The 20,924-nt window shown below is 41.4% G+C and overlaps 1 protein-coding gene across 2 annotated transcripts in view; it reads right to left on the minus strand.

Annotated features, from left to right (window-relative positions):
* fnip1 (folliculin interacting protein 1) overlaps positions 1–20,924 on the minus strand; it is a 55,583-nt gene that overhangs the window by 30,795 nt on the left and 3,864 nt on the right. For both annotated transcript variants that reach the window (XM_030069455.1, XM_030069456.1), the window contains exon 2: positions 4,223–4,352. In XM_030069455.1, coding sequence (XP_029925315.1) covers positions 4,223–4,352 — 130 coding nt within the window. The remainder of the gene's footprint in view (positions 1–4,222; positions 4,353–20,924) is intronic.

The following is a 20,924-nucleotide window of genomic DNA, read 5'->3' on the forward strand; positions in this document are numbered from 1 at the left end:
TGTCCAGTCGCTGCAGTGCAGTGTGAGGCGTGTACACAGAGGCCGGCAGCATGTGACTCCCAGTCATATGACTTGCCCAGGAACTCGTGAGTGAGCTGCACTGCAATCACCCCTCCCGCCCAACACCTCCTCCTCCCTCCACCATTCCCACTTCACCTCTCCTCTTCTCCTTCCTATGCCTCGCTTTCTCCCCTTTCGGCTCCCTCTTCTCTACCTGTTTCTTTCTTTATTTCCTTACATTGGTTTCCTCTAGCTCTCTTCTTTCTTGTCTTTCTCTTTCTTCTTCACCCTTCTCTCTGCTCTTCTTTACTTCTCCTCCCCATCTAATTTCCATCCCCCTCCTTCTGCCTTTTCCTTATTCCCTGCCTCTTTTCCTCCAACCTTTCTATATTTCCCTGACCTCTTCTCTCTTCTCCCACTCCTCCTTTTCTTCTTCCCTTCCCTCTTTCTCCTTCCGTACAGCTTTCCCTCTCTAACTTTGTCTCTTTTTACTTTTGCTTGCTTGTTCCCTGTCCTCTTATTATTTTCACTATTTATTCATTTCCATCTCATTCTTTCTCCCTCTTTCTCTACCTCCCTAACTCTCTCCCATTCATATTCCTTCCCAACTTCTATTTCTTTCTTTCCTCAGTCCACTTTTTCTCTGGATCTCTTCCTCCCTGCTTTTCTTCTTTCCCACCTGTCCTAATGCTTGTTTTTCCCAAACCTTTTCTTTACTTTCTCTCCCTTTCACACTTTCTCCTTCCAACTACTCTCTGCTTCGTCTTCCTTCCCTACATCTCTCTCCTTCCCTGCCTCTCTCTCGCTCTGTCTCTCTCTCTCGCTCTGTCTCTCTCAAAAGGAGCTGGCAGGAGGAAACAAAATCCTCTGGGTGGAGAAAAAAACAAAAAAAACAAAACAGCCGTCATGTGATAGAAGTCACACAGTAGCTGGCTAAGCTGTAGCCATGCAAAATGCATTGAACGCACTGGCAGCGACCCAGGCGAGCCACACAGGCACACACATAAACACATCACACGCCACATAACTCTTCTTATTGCATTTCTCGATGCATTAGCCGTGGCTTTGGCAATGGCTCACTTCAAACAACTGTCACTGCATAGGAAAGACAGAGACGACAGCCAACAACACACACACACAAGCAGACAGTGCATAACTCTCCTTATTGCGGTTCTATATCTGGCATCAGTCCAATCCGGCGGTATTGCTTCAGTAAATCCACATGTTTATGAGCAGAGGATGTTGAGCAAATGTACTATCCTATTTCCACTGTCAGGGTGTCAGTCTTGGGGTCGTTACTCAGAAAAGAAATGTATTACACCTTTACTTGTTGCTTTCAAAAAAAAGGTAATGCGTTACTTTACTTATTTACTCCCTGTGGAAAGTGATTTGTTACACTATTTGTTACATTTACTTTAATACTTCTTTATTTTAATTCTCCTGTGGAACCAGGCTACGTGTCCTCTGCTATGCTTGATGCTACACTCCTGCTCATCTCTGCTTTTGCTACCAAGCTTTGGCTGCTTCATTTGGGTCAGCAAACACTCAACTTGAGCATCACTCAGGGTCACTACTTTCACTACTAGCTTTGTGTTAGCAGTAACATATTGCATTACTGCATTACACACAAAGGCACTATAATCTGGGAGATACTGGGCATAAAACATTACTTGTAACATGTCACAAGAGAATTTTGTAACATGGGCATAAGTCAGCTGGAGTGTGTGTGTGTGTGTGTGTGTGTGTGTGTGTGTGTGTGTATTGACGTAGGGGGGTGCAAGGGCAAGAACATGACAATGAAGCGAGGCAGATGAATGGACAGCCAAGAGAAGGTAAGGTGGTACAGAGGATTTTAGACAATCAGACAGATGGAGTGAAACCGGTCAGTTCAGAAAGAAAGAAAGAAAGGAAAAACAAAGAAAGACCGAAAGAGAGGCTTGTGGAGAGACAGGAGGGACCGGGAGAGGTAAACTGAGAAGCACAGAGAGTGAGAGAAAGACAGAAATTTAGGAGGCAAAGATTTAGAGAGGTGAAGCAAGGCAGACAAACAGAGAAAGTTAGAGAGCAAATAAGAGCGATTTATAGAGGCAGAGAGAGACAGACAATAACAGTCACAAAATATGGTCACAATATATCATAACAACTGTTGTCACACTTTAAAGTGCACTCTGCAAAATTGAGGGTCAACTGAAGTGAGGAGAGTTTAGACTCAACTGACAAAAAAAAAAATCTAGATTAAGCACATATTTGGTCTGTGAGTAAGGCTAACAGTGAGAATCATGTAGAGTCAAACATCAAATTTCATGCTTCTTGTTTTTTTTTTTTGGTTTTTTTTTTTCTCACTTCAATTGACCCTCAACACTTTCACAATCTGAAAGGGAAATGAGCGAAAAAAAGATGCCGCAAAAAAAAAGTCCCAATATCGCAAATATTATAATCTGGACTGTTTTATTTTGTTAAGTGTTTTGACAAGGTAACAACAAAATATCACTATGTTAATTAAGTTGTTCTTCGGCAATGTGTAGAATACTGTTATTAGTAAAAGAGAGTAGAGACCACACACAACAAACTCTGTATGTACACCTTTACTGAAGAAGAGGGCAATGTTGCGATCCTGTGCCAAAAATAATATTGATAGGCAGCATGCAGAGGCGAGATTTACAAAAAATAAAGTTAACGGGAATTTAGGGAGGCAGAGAGAAGAGGAAACAGGTAGACAGACTTAGAGACAGAGAGACAGAGGGAGAGAAAGAGATTTGGAAATGGATAAAGAGAGAATTAGGGAGAGGTAGACAGAGTTAGAGAGAGATTTAGCGAGGTAGAGGAGGGCAGAGGCAGAGCGAGTCAGAGAGAGAGAGAGAGAGAGAGAGAGAGAGAGGGAGAGAGAGACAGGGAGTGACATGGCTGTCATGTGAGGATGAAAGAATGCTGCTTACACATGGGCTGTCAGCTGATGCTATTATTATTGGAGATAAGAGCACCAGAACAAACCGGTCAGGGTCCTCGCACCGCAGACACAAACACACAGCAGCAAAGACCGAAGGGTGCAGCGTGACTGAAGCGAGTGTTAGGCAAAACAAACAAACTAAAAAATGAAAATGAACAGCGGCTGTGCATGCATTTTCTTGGGAAATAAAGCAAGCAAGAGGTGGCCGCACTTCTGCAACTGGTATCCAAAGAACATAATCAACACATCTGATAACCATTGTGCACACACACCCTGATAAAGACTGCAGTGCTGCTGGAACACGCCTCTTGTTATTGTTACAGTAAATGTCTCAGAGATATGGGAGAGTTGCCACTTCAAAATAAATGCTGGGAAATAAATGCTGGAAAGAAGATCTCTGTCTGGTGCACACACACACACACACACACACAAACATATAACATATATAAGGGATCTCTGACTCAGCACGCAAACCTAAAGACACGCTTTAATATATTGAGAGCATCTGCCTCAAATAAAACACCAAATCATTTCCATGCCTTTCTCTGATGCATCACTGACATGTTGTAAAAGAAAAAATAGAAAAAAACAAGACTTTCTGACTCACATACAACACATACCCTCATATGACTATGAATTTGACACACACACACACACTCATAGCACCCAGCCTCACCCACAGGACGCACTCCTTGTCCTCTACTCTTAATCTCGTGGTTAGATGTTGCTAGCTGTGGGACATCCCAGTGGATAGGCAGGATAAGGTGCAGGGCACATACACTTCAAATCATGTGTCTGAATCAGTCACATGACTTCTGCTGTTTTTATGTCTCACAGGCTCTGAACCTACACGTGTAAATGGCCAAAGTAAAAAAAAAAAAATGGGCAAAAGCAAAAAATTAAATAAATAAATAAAAATAAATAATGAATGAATTCACAGAACTGATAGAAATATATGATAGAATAAACATTAAATCCAACACACATGTTTGCATGTGGTAGTACCAGTGATGTTCCGTATTAATCTTATAATGAACATGCAGTGCAAAGACATCTGTCTGCACAGCAAAAAATATAAGATCTCCAGTAACTGTATTAACTCATTTAAATGATTTTAAATTATTGTTATTATTTTATTTTTTTACAGACTTTTTAAAAAAGGACCTATGGATACCCCAAACACATCAGGTAACCCTTGGAATAATCTGTCTCTCTGTCATAATTAACAAATCCAGTAGTGGGCTTCCAAATAAACACAAAAGGAATGTGACTCACAGTGATGGGGGTTTCCTCTGTGCCCCTCTTTTTGGCATTGGAGTCGAAGAGGACATTTCTGCCGCGTCGCTCACAGTCTTGGTACACTATCAACCTGATCTGACTGGGCTCCAGCTGGGGGATGGGCCAGCTAGAAGGAGGGATGGAGGGATGAAGTGGAGGATAAAGGTAAGGGGGGAGGAAGAGGGGGAGAGAGAGAGAGAGAGAGAGAGATTGAGAGAGAAATGGAGATAGATGAGGAGGGGGAATGGATAAACATGGGTGAGGGAGGGAGACAGAGAGAAAAAAAATAATGTAATGACATTAGTACAGACATTTATAATGAAACAACAGTGCAAAGTCCTGATAAACTGTCACCCGCAGCGAAGGTGAGAGAAGCAGAAATTAACAGATTGACAGAATGAGAGCAGGTACATTTACAATACATCACACATGAACCAGTCTTTCACACACTCCTAAAAGTCGTTTTCTCAGGGAATTTACACATTGGAGATAATTAAGCCATGCTCCAGTGACAAAGCACTTTTGTGAAAAGGTAGGGGTGCAACAAAACCATGCTGCCAAAAAAGATTCTAAGCAACAAACTTTTTTAAGTATTGCATACAGCACAGTACTGATCCCCTCCATTGTTCCCTCTGAACCACAAAGACTTAGGCTTAAGTTTCAGGCCAGCACAGAAAAACTCATTGAAATGTATTCTCTTTCCCTCAATTAGAGACTTTGAACCACCTTGTCTGTGTGAAAAAGAGAGATAATGAAGTGAATCCTTTGATTTGTACTTTTTTTCCCTTTTCTAAATTGACTGAGCATATAGAAAAGGGTGTTCTTCAAAAGTGTTTCAAGGGTAGTGTTTCTTATCAGGCTGTATCTCAATGAACTCTGATTTGTCAAAATAAAAAAAACGGTATAACATGACAGTTTTTTTGCTGTTGATTTGTGATATCACATCAGGATTAAGGAATAAGAAAAGGTTTCTGCAATCACACAAGACCCATTTTCTGATACATCGACACAAAGCTGTAGGTTTTCTGTGTAGGAGCATGTTTTAGCAGTACTGGCGTCAAATTCTGTACCATATCCAGTACTATACCCATATGCCTACAAAAATGGCTATTCTGAATGGGAGAGAAAATGTAGAGATGTAGTAGACTTATATTTAATTCTGCTTAAGCTGTCATCGCCCCTGGTGAGCATGGCAGAGCCAACAGACACAATGCCATAGCTGCCATTCCTCCATCTCATACCGCAACCAGTGGGGAGGCACACAGATATGCCAAGACTACCCACTACCCACCCACCACTACCACTGTGGCTATAGATTTTCAGTCTGCTCAGACAGCAGGCAGCGATTCCAGCCGCTCACTGCTCCCCGCATGAGTTTATCTAACATGGCTGTGGGTGCTTTTTTTAAACCTTTATTTTCCCTGAAAAGTTTTGCTAGTGCTCAGTATATACTGTGTGTACCAATGCTAATTTTCAGAAACTTCTGGGTTTACAGTAACACAGTTTGAGCTCTAGATGGCTGGCCTCTTCCTGTCAGGTCGTGTTGGGTTCAGACGGGACAGAAATTTCAAGTAAGCAGGCCTAGTCGGGTGTAACTTTTAGCTTTGGGTTTCAAATTGTATGTTTTCCTACTTTTAATGGATACAGGTATGACTCAATGAAAGAATCGGTTAAAGTGGAATTTAAACGTAATTTTTCGATTGAGTTTTTGGATGGATTTGACGGAAAGCCGGATGTTACGGTGGCAGGCTTTACTCAGACAACAGTTAATGAGATGCCTAAAGATAAACAAAAGCTGGGTTTTTTTTTTGAGGCTCTAGTTGGTCAGGTTGAGGCAGAATTTTATCAGGCTTCAGTCAGGGTTGGGTTCAACCTTTTGTTCAGGTTGGTGGTTTGGGTCAGGCTTGGACAAACTTTTCCCACCCACACTCAGGTTGGGTTCAAAAAATCAGGCCCAATTCAAGTTCTACTGCTCAGTAACACCACAGGCTACTGCTGCACCACAGTTTGTTGGCCATTCAGCAGCTCGATCAATTTAAGCAGTAACAGATTGTAGTTGTGGGAGATTTTTGCTGGGCAAGTTACATTGCCCAAAAGTTACGTAAGCTATCTGGACCGTTTTTACTAGCAGCCATATTATCATCTACTCTATTGGCTGTTGCTAGGTAACCTGTGATTTATTCCAGTTCATCATTTGAATGCTGGTCATCTCAGGTAACGTTATGAAGGAGGTTGCTGCATATCTCCAGACTACTACTTTTATAACGGAGTACAGAGAAGAGACTGGCCACGCTTTCCATCCGGGGCACTGGTTACCAGCACATAGTCACACAGCCCTGGCAGTCCCTGCTGCTTTTGGGGAAACTTGGCTCCCCACTTGATTTAGTGGGTTGTAAAGATGACAGGGGATTGGACAGACAGGCAGACCATCAAGGATTTCACTCAAGTCAGAGGGATAGACGGGTCAGGCAGACAGATACAGAGATGAGCCTAAATATAGCCTTTTATTGGGGGCCAGGGGGCGTCCCTTAAGACATGTGTTTATAGGAAAGGGGTTGGGGGTGTTGACATGGAATGAGAACAGTTAAGTCCATTTCTCCCACAAACAAAATAGCACGCATGAGTGCATGCAGAGACACACACAGTATTCCGGTTGCCTGTCACTGTAGGGAATACCTCTGCATTTATATGTGGGAGGAAGAAAGTGAAATGGTATGTTTATATGAATGTGCACACTGTCATGCATGTGTGGTACAATTTACCAAACACTGGTGTAAAAAGACGGGGTGAATCATACTGTCTGGCACAGATGGGATAGAAAACCAGTAAGACAAAGGGCAACTCTGCAACAATAAGAAAATATTGCCCACCGAGTTGCCTTATCATTGTTGCCTTAATTGCATAGCAACATCTTGTTGCCAGGCAACATTTTAATGGCCTTGGTAGGTTTCCAGTTACCAAAAGCACTGTCCACCCACATAGCCCAAAACCACTGCCCAAACTTGAATGATCTGTCAGCATACAACAGATGCACAGCTGCTGCACTAGTACTGCATTGTTGCTCCACCTCAGAGGAATTCTTTGCATAATATCATAAAAATGGAAGAATGCTCTACACCTGCTTTTGTTTATTTGTGTGTCTGTGTGTGCTTGACGAAAAGCACAGACAGGGGGAAAAGCACAAGTTTATGAAAGGGAGAGAAAGAGAGGCCACAACTTGTCGTATTTCTATTTTTCCAATTTTTTGTGCATTATGAACGATTAATGGTGGGCTCCTGGGGAAGAAATGCAATTTGTTCCTACAGTCTTGCAGTTTTCGGTCACATTGCATGTTTGTCTGCAAAATGAGACATAAACAATGTAAACAGCATTGCAACTCTCAAAAAAGGAAAAAAAAAAAACATTGCAATATCAGTCATTTCATGCTGCAATAATTACAACAAAAAGCCTCACAGTGGGACTGAGAGGTATCTGTTACATTATTCACAAGCAGCTCTATCTACAATATTTGAATTACAATTGGCTGCAGAGACTGCAATACCAAAAAGCACAAACACATTTGAAAGCCATTTTCAGTATTGGAAACAATACATTGCTGCATCCTCCTCTACATTTTCTGCCGTCATTATTACTGATTAAAGTCTGCCCTTGAAAGCTCCCCTGAACATATGGTGGTCAAGAATTTCTTGAAAATGAAATAAAGGTCCAGCTAATTTCACATAACAAGGCTAAGAATACTGTGAGCATCCCACCTCAAGAGGTAAGACTGATTGAGACAAAAGCTCAACGACTGGGCTTTGGCCCAAGACACAAGGACAAGAGAGGTATCAGGACTGCTTAGTGGCCTGACCAATGCTGAAACTAGAGGACAACACTACTCTAGATTAGCCTGGAGGGGATTCAGTATTCCAATGCAGGGCCAAGAATATCCCCTCAAGGCATAGACAGTAACCCCCTTCACAGAGAACAGACATGTCTCTCTCTGTCATATACACCGCTCAGGTCTTACTGTAGCTAGCAACACTTGGCTCCATCTGTTCAGACAGCTCCCATAGGGTCCTAGTGGACCCTTGCCCAAATATCAATGACTTCAGAGGCATGCAACAAGTTCTCACAAACAGGCCAAAGAACATACTGTTCATCAGCCCTGAGGCTTAATCTGCAGACCGCTGTGGCCTGCTAGGACCACATGTTTAAAGGTTACTGCTGTTCAAGCTATAGGTTGTTAGGAGGGTTTGATAGGGTTTGGGTTGATAGCGTCCACAGGGATGATTTAGTGGGCATCACCATGATAAACGTCGAGTTAGCAAATCCACAAACAAAGTTAGCATATCAACTTTTTGGCGGGGACAGGCAATGTGCATAAAGGGACTGTGGCACTGGTTGCCAATCTCAACATACACTAAATGCCTTAACATACTTTGTGTGTGTGTTGAGTCCACAGAGAGTTGTGGACTTTGAAACCAGGGCAGATGCGTTCGCCATTTTATTCATAATACAACTGAGGTAGAGGTGGATTGCTTGTCCTCTTGTCCCTGTACACTATGATTGTGTGTGAGGGTGAGTGTGTAACAATCCCATTCTCTCCTCAGGAATCAAGAGTGATCCCTTTAGAAGCTGCGCAGTCTGCATGCTTGCCCTGCGGACAGCCCACATGGTCACAAATATTGGGCTACACGCGCACGTCTGCATAGGGACCCTTGCAGACATTCACGCAACATGGATCCTGACAGACATGCGGATGCTCAAACTATGAATCAGCTTGATGGCAGTGAAAGTTTCTGTGACTAAATCATCATGATCATGATTTAAAGTCACAGTGAAATGAAAATCATCTTGCTTGCTAACTTCCCATGCCAAAATGCTCGCCTGTGTAGCAATTAATGCCACAGGCTTCACTACATTTTAACTTTTTTTATATCCAAGCAGTAGGCAATATTTCAATGCCACACTGCCATCTTGGACCAAGACAGCTGAACTGGGTCCAACGTTTTTTATTGATGCATTACTTCTGATTGGTAGACCTGGCTATAGGCTCTTGACTTGCATACCCCCAAACCCCAGCAAGGTGGAAGGAAAACACATTGTAGAATGACCACAACAACTAATATTAGGTGCTTTAGGCTGCCTTAGGCACTGAATTTTAGAGCAACTAATTGTTTAGAACCAACCGTTTTGGATCAGGCTTTATGAAACTTCCATGCTACACGAATGGATGGTAAAACACCTCAGGGTGGCCACAGTGGGCAGGAGTCCTGCTCTAAAGTTAGGGCTGCATGTTGATTAAATTTATGTTTTTTAACGTCGATGCACAGCAAAGAGTTTACATAAAATATGTCTCAAGTCCCTACTGGCTCCTTTCCCTGGGGGCAACCAACCTTTACTGTGACCCAGTCTGATGATGACCTGAGTACTAAATCCAGAATGTGACATAATACACGCCTGGCCTACATAAAGAGCTCAAATTGCATTGTATGGAGCGCTGTCGATACTCAAAACACTGACTCATCCAATTACATATCAGGAGGCCTTGTTCAGTGTATCGACGTACTTTGGTATCACAACCACATTTTAACATACAGTTAACTAAAATCGTATTTAATTTACTTTCTTTGTCTGACAAGAAGGTCAAAAAACAACCAAGTATTCATTTCATAACAATATGATCACAGTAAAGAAATCTTAGCTTCTTAGTGATCTCAGTGAAACTGTGACCAAAAGTAACTGTAATTCTAGGTTGATAACTGACCGAAACGATTTATTATAATGAATACATTTTATGTCAATCAACTAATCAATAAATTGATTCATCATTTGAGGACTACTTCCAATGATGACATAGGGGCAAGACAAGGCCTCCATCCATTTGTTCATCACCACTGAACAGATGTTGATGAAACTTGAGAATTCTGCATTCTGGACATTTTCAAAATTACATTTTCTGGCCCAGAGGAGGAGCTACACTTACAGGTCGGAAGAAGATGACATATTGGTTATAGATTAGCTCAGAGGGGGGCTACATAATTTGTTGGGGAGGGGCTGAAGTTTATTGTTGGCTTGTTATCTTACATAACAGCAGAGAGGCTGAGAAATAAATGGACAGAGGAAAAAGAGAAGGAACATGAAGGCGTCGGAAAAGAAGAGGGAGAGATCAAGAGAAACAGAGGAGAGAGCATATTTTTACGCAATAATAGAAACACTGAAAAAAAAAAAACATGAGGAGGTCTTGAGAGAAGAAAAGAATAAGTGATTGCAAAAAATAAAAGATGAGGTCAAACACAAGAAACAGAACAAAATCCCAGGAAGAGAATCACCATAAAATCTGGGCTGGGGAAAACCAGTGTGATAAAGGAGAGTAAAAGGCAGCTGGTGTAGATGCAAAGAGAAAACCAAAAAGAAACGTGAAAAAACTGGAAAGAGAAATGGCAACAGAAAGCAGAGAGACAAACACAAAAACATCTGAGCTTGACAGAAAGCATCTGAAAGACAGACAAACAGAGAGACAAAAACGGCGAGAGAGAGAGAGAGAGAGAGAGAGAGAGAGAGAGAGAGAGAAGGAGGAAGTGTCCCATCAGCGAGCTTGTGACAGTCACAGCGCTGAGGAGAGAGGAGAGTCATTCATAAAAGCAGCACATGACTTCATGACTGTTACATACTTGTACTGCTTTGACCTCGATTGTCTGAACCAAAATGAGTCAAAATCTCGCTCTCGGCACAATGGACCCACTATACACACATTTTGGCGTTTACTTCCTTGAACAATTTGTCAGTCAAAAAGGAAAACCCAGGAAATGTTTTCCCTGTTGATTGAAACTACATTTAAAATCCCCAATAAGCAGCCTACTGTGAAACGTATCTCGCCCATTTTTTCAATAAATGCTGTTAAACAAGACAACTAAACGATTCTATCTAAAGCCAAACACAACAGGACAGCAGACATGATGTCCTCGTGCTGTTTTGTTTTGTTTTTTCTCATCCAAAAAGGACAGCATGCTGCACAGCAAACTCTCTAATCCATATTACATAACTTAACCCCATTGACTGAATCAATCTTGCCCATCGCCAACCCCTGATGCTGGAAAAACCACCGCCTTGCTCAATTCAAACCCTCACAAAGACAGAAAATTAGCCCCTGCTGCTCGCCCTGCCCGACTGCAAACAGCCACAGGTTGTCCGCACTAAGACAGAAGACAAAGCTAAAAGAAATCACAAACCAAGAATTACTCCCACACCTCCTTGCAGCAACGCTACCATGCCCACTTGGAAGCATGTAAGCCTGGTTAAATTTCACTGGCTCCTACCTGGGCATCATTGCGGGTCTGCCAGTCTTTCCCCGTCCCTCTCCCTCTCTCTTTTCCTCTGTCCTCTCCCTGTCTCCGTCTGTCTCCCTCTCTCTCTCTCTCTCTCTCTCTCTCAGCCAAAGCAGGGTCTAAGAATAGCGGTGAACTAAATTCACACAACAACATGAGACTGTCAGGTGATCGGAGGAGCACTGTGTGTGCTGGACAGTACAGAGGCAGCAAGTCTGGACTACTGACTGCCAGAGACCAGGCTGATAAGAGAGCAACTGCAGGGATTTGTCTGATGTTCACTTTTAATCCCCTTTCTTGATTCTTCCCCCCCGCTTCTTCCACTGTTTATCTGTTTCTTAGATGGATTTAAAGCACATAACATGCATAAATGTGGAGAAATACTCCTAGAGGCATCACTTTCATTTACAGAAAATTCCCCGAGCAGGGAACATAAAGGTTACAAAAAAGATCCTTACCAGTGAATGATTCCCAACAATTCCTCTTCAATTTTTCATTTATTTACTGATCAATGGATTGTGCATATTTTTCTTTTCAGTACGAAAGAGACAACTCTATCTTGGTCTTGGTAGTAAAAAGAATCAATAGTGCTACTGTTTTAAGGTTCACATCACTTGAATCCACCAGGTGTAAATTCATGCAGTTAACATGATTATGGGAAACTACAAACTGCTACCAAAATTATTCTATCCAAAATATTGCCAAAGGAATACATGTGTAACTTGTGCTGACACAAAGGAGGCATTTTCTCTCATTTTCACACTACATGCAGTGTTACTAATAAGAGGGACTGGGTGTAAAACCTGATACAATTTTCATTCCAGCTCTTGTACAATCTTCTCTTCGTTATCCTTTTTACAATGAGATGACACCTATAGTGTATGTTAGTGGTTTCTCTGCAGCATCTATACACATCACTTGCTTATCTAAATATAACTGACCCAAGATGCATTCATTTCCTCAATCAGAAATCACCTTGGACGAGAAGACACTTCTGGATTCCACTGTAAGTGCACACTTGTCAACTTTCTTTGACACCAATATTTCAAGATGCAGCCCTAATGAGTTATCGACTGCAGCTCAAGCCTATTTAAGTCTGATTACATGACATTTTAGTTTCTGGAATTGACCCTAGTTGGTGCACTTTTTCCACAGGAGCATGTAACAACGGAACAAGCATACACACCTTAATCACAAAAATTGCATCTACCCATAGCAGTGCCCTGACAGCATTCTTGTGACAACAGAATAATCATGCAAGTGCTATGAAAATAAAAGTTTGGCAAGGGTGAAATGAGGACAAACAAGCTGGGAATCATGGCGAAGAAATACTGCATAGGAATAAAACATTTACAATGCTAAACATCCATTACAGAAATATTCTGCAACCTAAAACTTCAATATTTCACAAACTTATTTCACAACCCTTTAACAGCAAAATCTGATGGTTTTTTTTTGTTGTTGTTGTTGTTGTTTTGTTTTTTTGCTCATGCTAATAATTTGCCAAAGTCAATCAGCCTCTTCAAAAAGAGGCTATCTCCCTTTGGAATGCAACTCTTCTATGTAAAACATTAGTTTTCTTTGCAAAAAAAATAAATTTCGTATTCATAACTGCCAATTTGTGAAGAAACAATGAAAAAAGTGACTTCCATCACAGTGATGTGTCTGTGGCAGCAAAAAGAGCAACCCTAGCTGCTCCTGGCCGAGGTGAACGCTCAGAAAGGTCACAACAGAGCAATCAGGTTTCCCTGCCTGCAGTCAGTCTGACATCAGACTTCTTACTGACCTCAACCAGCCCTGCCACAGCAGCATGTACGTGTGTGTGTGCGTGTCTGTGTGTGTGTGTGTGTTTGTGTGTGTGTGCATGTGTTGGTTCATGCCTGGGTGTGTCCGTTTGGAGCAGTGGGTCATCAGCAAGGACGAACACTACTTTAATATGTGTGTGTGTGTGTGTGTGTGTGTGTGTGTCTCACAGAGAGACAGTTACATAAATATCCCCTCATTCCAAGCTGTGTTAGAGTTTGGTTTGTGTTTGGTCCAGCAGCTAGTCTTCTAGCCACACCAAAACACCCCCCCCCCTTTTTTTTTTTTTTTTGACAAAAAAAAAAAAAGGAAGATTGTTTTTTTGCATTGCGTTTCTGCAGTAGACAGCATGCAGCATAAAATCACACTATCAGAATTTTGACTCTGATAACAATAGTAAAAGATAAAAAAAAAAAAAATAGTAACCAAAAATCAGAAAATGTCAGAGACCAATGACAACTGAGATGTTTTGATTTATGATTTTTTTGCTGCCACATTTGACTGAGGAAATTTTCTCAGCTGTCATATATCACTAAATTTTGTACCGACGTGACCAAGAATGCAGCTCTCTCTATTCAAATCCTTTCCTTTTTCCCACAATACTGCAATCCACAAACTATCTGCATGTATACACTCTTTGGACGTGATGCTGAAACCAAATAAGGAGCTTTCAGTACACATTTCTAAAATGCAATAATTCATTCTTTAGCAACAGCATCAAAGTAGTAGTGAAATTTTTGATTGGCCATGCCGAGTCAAAGAGAGTCCAGCCAAGCCAGCTCATCTGTATGGAAAAGTGAATAACGTGTTCAACTTGCGCATCTCAATTCCGTTCCGGCTGCCTCACAAATTGCCTGGTGTATTGGAGTATCACAGCTTTAATACACATCTATAAATCCCTGTGGTGCTTTTAATTCAGGGCTGCAGTTCTTTCAGCGCTGTGATGCTCCCTTGCCCAAGTTGATAAAAGTGTATGAAATGCATTACTGGAGTGGCACCAAAGAACAGTAAATCACACATGCTTATATGTCCAATCTCAATCAAATCTAGCGTCTCTCCAGGGCTAATCCTGTACATACTGTGCACAGACGAACCCACAGACTCGAGCAGCCCAGCTCCTATTGAAGTGCTCTGACCTGAGCAGCTAACACAAAGAAAACAGTCACAAGGTGTTTGCTGAATAATGCTTTATGGGCTGAAAATTATCCCATTACCAACACAACACATCCTGGCAGCCAGAGAGGCTAAGTCAGACTTTCTACTGGGTGAAACACAACACCTGCTGTTCACCACACCTTGTTCACATGGCTACAAGGCAAGAAGTCATGACACACAACGCTAATGCCGGAAAGCTTTGGCTTTGGCTGTGGCTGGAAGGACTGTCCTCTAGCCACTGCAGCAGGTGACCAACAACCATTTGGCAGTTCATTTGAGCTGGTGAAAAAGTGAACCTGGCAAAAGATCCAGTCTTAAGGTGGTAACGGGTGAGCTTCCTGCTCTGACGCAGACGCGTGTGCACAGACGCACAAATACACACAAAGACTTGCCCAAATGCTATACTTCCCTGAACCAACAATAGCCTTCCTATGACTGAGTTATAGTAAACAGCAACTCCCTGAAAGTTGGCCCCGATGACCTGAAAGCACCTGACTACCAGCATGCCTGTCAGGTCTGGGTGTCAATTGTGCTGCGGAGAATACAGGTAAGGACTTCTGCATTCCTGAACTCACATGATTCTGACTGGGAGAGGATGCTGCAATGCACGGAGGCCGATGAATTTACAGACATGTTCAACAAAGGACTGGCTGACTGAGGATCCTTGCTAACATTTAATATATTTACATTCAGTCTACAGTTAGAGAGAACGGGTCAACATAGGGCCGGGCCATATACCGATATTATAACAATACCATAATGTCAAGACATGGCATGAGTGTTGCATTTTCCTGGTTTTAAAGGCTACATTATAGTAAAGGGGCACACATCTCTGAACTTCTTTGGCTATTCAAGCTGTTCTGTTATTTGCCTCTATCTGCTGGGTCATCATATCCACATTACTAATGACTGCTTAACAAAAATCTTGCATGTATATATGTAATGAAAGCAACAACAGTTATCCGTATAATGTCGTCACTATATCACTATCAGGGAATTTGCTAAAAACAGCGTAATATTTGATTTTGTCCACATCACCAAACCACAGGTCAAAGTCACTTTATATAAAAATTCATGTACAATCTATGTTAAGTCAAAAGATAATATTTATGGCTATATTTCCATGGAAAGTTTGTCCATGCCTAGGCAAACAACTTTTGGCATCATGAGCAAAGAAGTCATGGGTTTTTTGTGTGTGTGCGTTTTTTTTTTTTTTTTGCCGACTGCTCTTCTTTCTCGTAAAGCTTTCTTCACATGTCCCAACTGGTTGTTTGGAATTTAGACTGTGTGCGTTTATGCGTCAGTCAATGACTCTGCCTGTGTCAAAACTTCTTTTGAATCAGCAACACATGATAGGAAGGGAGCGATAGAAAGTAATGCGTGTATGACTGTGTGTCGCAAAGAATCACATGAATGCATCAAAAGCGCTGAGTAAGAATAAGTGGAAGCTATTACAGTTCATAAAACCAGTCGAGAGGTCAGTTCACTATGTGGTCAGTTCACTTTCAAATCATCCTCTACATGTGAGGATGGTTAGGCCAATGGGCCTCACAGTTTGGGCCTAACAGCCCTGAACTTGTAGTACAAAAGGTTAACCTTTTGAAACCAGGAGGCTTTGGGCAGACTTTTATTTTGAAATGTGTTATTTCACCATCTTAACAAAATTCACCTTTTTTTTCACCTTTTTTCATTTTTAATTTTGGGGGAAATTTTGTGGTAATGTTTTATTAATTTATTGATTTTTTTAAACCACTTTTCAGCAATTTTCTTGTAACTTTTTATTTTTTTATTTACTTATTTATTTTTTGCCAATTTTGGGTTCATATCTGCTAGTTTGCTCACTGCCTTTTTCACTTGTTCTGATTCAGAAGAACCATATTTTCCATAGATTTATTTTCTCATGGCTCCAAACAGATTTTATGGTTTAATGTGCTAGCTCATCTATCAAAATAAAACATCATTTTTAAAATCATTTTTAAAAAAATCATTTTTAAAAAAGCCCTGGACTCTAAATTGCCTGCAGAGCCATGGGAAGGGGGTCGCATAAAAGAATTGTAGATAACTTTTGCTTATTCCCCAGTGTAATAAAATGGCCAAACTTTAACCTTCCTGAGGCCTATTCATGGTCCCCAATCTGGACATTTAGAAAATAACAATTAAACAAAATGTCTGCGCCATGCTACAATCCATTTCAGCTACAGAGATGTTTTCATTCCACTCCGGGCATGGCAGCTTAACAGTGGAGATCTGGTTTAAGTTTAGTTGGGGATTGTCTGTGCTAGCTAAATTAGACTTGTGGTGTTAAGAGCCAAAATGGACTAACTCCAGGATTTCTTTCAGAGGGCAAGTGAAACGACCCCAGTGACACACATGAGGGGAGCAGGAATCTTCAGTGCATGTTGAATGAATGTGTACACAGAGTATGTATGAATGAGAAATATGTAAATGAATGTCTATAAGCGTACAGCATCACATGTTGAGTCACACAGTCTTTTGTCAGTATTTGTCTTGCTGTCCTTTTGCACTGCATGTGCCGTCCTGTTGTCCTTGTGTCATTTGTCTTTGTGTGTCTTTGTTAAACTGGAAACTGTTAACAAAGGGAAATTTTTAAATCATGTATTTTTAAAGAAAAATACACAATTAAACGAGTAAACAACTAAAGTAATTCTGGGACAGTGTACAGACTGGACCTTTAATTTGTTTTGTGAGGTCTCTTCATTTTTACAGTTTGCCCTGTATTAATACAATTATATTTCATTTACTATAACAATTACATTGCCTAATAAACAGCCTAAATGGTGTCAATATGCTGCACTGTGTGCAACATGGACAGCATTTCACTTCATGTACTCACATGAAGTAGAACAACACGTGCTGTAAGCCTAACTAGATGTTAAGCCGACATGCTATCACTCACCATAACGTTGCAGTGTGTGTGTGTGTGTGTGTGTGAGAGAGAGAGTGAGAGAGAGAGAGAGAGAGACTGTGTGTGGCTTTTACGCAAAACTATATCTTTACCATGACCCTGAGGTTCTAAGAAGCCACTTAAAATAGCCCTGACAGGAACCTGATGACAGTCGCTGTCTTAACAGACCTCTGGCTGGCCTGTGGTGAGCGCGAAAACACACACACATGACAGACTTGCAACACAAACCTACAATACAAACATGCATCTGTGACACTGACAGGCTTTAAATATGCACAAGTAATAAAGACTGAAAGTTAAGGAAGCACACACACATGCACACACGCACACACTTTCCTGGTCTGACCAGCAGTTTTACGGTTGATTGTGACCGAGAATTCAGCCATGTGATCTTCCCACAGTGAGACCTGACAGCCTAAGATTGATGAAAGTCCCACATGACACACACACTTTGAAAGTAGGAGGAAGGACACCACTCCACAATAAGGAACCTTTTACCATCAATGAAAAAGCAAAACTATAACAAAAACCTCATGTGATGTACAATTTAGTTCAGCAACATGAAATGTTGTACAACATTATCGATAAAGGAAGCTTCTGAAATGATAAAATTTGCCGAAGAGTGCAACTGCAAGTTCATTCCAACTATTACTTAATATGTCCACATAGTAAATTCCTACTATTTCAACATTATGATCATGCTCCTGTATGTCACAACACATAGAAGTTTACTATCAGTCAAATAAAAGTGAACCAAGTCCAGAAGTCAAATCTCATGCTGAATTATTAAATAAAAGGGATTAAATTTAAGTATATTTATTGCATACTCAGTAGCATGCAGCACATGCTTTTAGCTATACTCAAGAGTAAGGTCTGTTTTCCAACAATCCTGAAAATGCAATGTGAACTCAGCATAAAACAAAAACGATGATGCATTTTAAAGCATACAAAAAAGTTTTTTTCAATTAGTCAGTATCTCTGGTCTAGTTATAAGATAAGCTATGCATTGCTTTTCCTGACCATATAAGGGTTAAATACCCAGTAAAAGATAATCAACATCACTTTACTTGCATGCAGCTTCTGAACCAATCCCTTCCTTTCAGCTGCCACTTTATACCCCTGCCAATACAAATTAGGTGTGATTTTCAAACACACACACACACACACACACACACACACAAGTGCAAGCTAATGTATGGAGCTGCATGGTCCAGGTAAGAACAGAAGCCCCCCTAGCAGGCAGCTGGGGCAGGGGCAGTGGGTACTAGATGGGCGTGGGGGGCACCCAGACCTCTGGCTGGGTCATGCCTAGCCCAGGGATGAGCCAGGAGCTCTCAGCGTTATGTACAGTATGCTGTTGCTGGTCACGCGCTGCAGCTAGGGAAACAGGAGAGGCTTTTTAGGCTTTCCTCACAGGGTCAGCCAACCTGCTGCCCTCTGCGGTATTTTGGAGCGGGCAGCGCTGAGCTGTGACAGAGCTTTGCGTAGATAGATGGGTGGACGGGTGCCGTCTGTGCCGTGCAGGGCAATGGGGATGCACAACAGAGACTTTATTGATCACCTTCGAGGCTCATGCTGGAACAACACCAAGAGTCATCTCTGTAGTTTTAATCCCCTACGAGTCAAATCGCAGGCTGGGATTCTCTGGCAGGGGTGTTGGGTTGTTCCAAATATCCGCATTGAGAATGAAAGGTGATCTGGCATTCTCACGTGGGGCACTAGCACTGTGGACCAACCTGTCTGAGGAGATCAGACTAACATCTGCAGTGCAGTGTTTTCTTGTAAATTTCTACTATTAAAAAAACACTTATGAGCATGTTTTCATGTATCTATTAATTCATTTATTTATTTATTTATTTATTTTGTGGTTAGACTGATTGTTATCATATCTTTTTTTATTATCCCATTATCTGTTTATTTTGTTCTCATGTTCTTGAGATGTTTTTTGTATCACTGTCCTCTGCTGCTGAGTAAAGCACTTCATATCTTCTGTTTATGAATTTAATTTTTATTTGTCAGTACTGTGGTTCCATGTGATACGCTAAACGTTCTCTCCATTATTTTGTTGTTTTGTTTTTTCTATTAAAAAAAGGTATATGTCTCTTTGTTAGTTAATTTAAGGTCCGTCTGCCAGCTGACAGACCAAACAATGGTGGACAAACGCTCAAGGCTAAGACTTAACTGCACCAAATACAGCAGTCATGAAAGCATCCAAAAGCAATGTCGGTTCTTATGACTAATAATGTGTGCAAACAATGTGTCAGCCAATTCAAAAATGATGTCTAAACTGAGGTGTCTTTGTGTCTAGAACAAATTAGTCAACGTCACCTTCCCAAGCCAGCCTGATTCAAAACATCTGGTATTGTTCATAAGAAGCCCTGTCACTGAAGGCAGGTGGACCAAGCACAATCATTAAAATGATTATTTCTTAGCCAAGGATCAGAATGTATTGACCAGTATCATCAATCCACTGTTATCGCTATATTAACATGTCTCCAATTATAACCTCTCTGTCATCAGTCCTTTCCTTTGGTTCCTCTTAATTTGTCTGTTGGCTCAGCTCCCCTTTACAAAAACTGTCTCCTCTCATCATCCCAGGCCTGATATTCATATAGTCACCACTGTATGTCAAGACCAATATAAATTTAACATATTTTTTTCCATAACCATAATTTGAAGGACACATCAACTCAGAGATCTTATTTAAGTGTATTATTCTGTTTTGATCTGTGAAGGAAGTGAAAATAACACGACTGCAGTAGAAAATAAATATTATACTACACTGGTGAATAACTTATTACTGATTTTTAAAATTAAGAATTTATTAAATTCTCAACTTTCCCTGTCTGGAACAGCCTTTTTAAAATTCCTTGACATTCCAGGAATTCCATAACCCATGGGAATCCATTAAAAATTTTATAATTTACCAATACTCAATGCACTCTTCCTCTTCTTGTATGGCTCATGCACTGCCCCACCTCTACTTTCTCATTTTCTATTGCACTCTCTCATCTTTCCTCTCCACCGAAGTCCTCTCCTCACGTCTCATCTGCTCATTTTCTCCTCTCATCCCAAAACCCTTATGACTGAAATTCTGAATTCCTCCTTTCCCCTCATGTCCTCCTCTCCTCCCCTCTCCTGTCCACTTGCCTGATGCCTGATGAATGGGAAGCTTGTGCCAGAGGTATGAACAGCACAGCTGGCCACTGAGTTAATAGAAACCCACGCTTCTGCCTGCTTGCACTAGGATTGAGGGCAGACAGCCAGACACACACACACACACACATGCGCACACACACACAAAACATTCATATCTCTGGGGCCAGGGCACCTTTATGGCCTTGGAACGTGCTCTGGCGCACATATGGGCCAAGGTGCAGGTGGCACCCGTGGGAGAAGAGGTCTCAGGTCCACCAGTAAATATATCCCCCATCGGGCCGCAGGCTGAGAACGACATTTTCCGACGCAAATATATTTAAAACTAAGAGGGCAGTTTACCCTCGGT

The sequence above is a fragment of the Myripristis murdjan genome, chromosome 14, assembly GCF_902150065.1.
Source record: "Myripristis murdjan chromosome 14, fMyrMur1.1, whole genome shotgun sequence".
Taxonomy (NCBI): domain Eukaryota; kingdom Metazoa; phylum Chordata; class Actinopteri; order Holocentriformes; family Holocentridae; genus Myripristis; species Myripristis murdjan.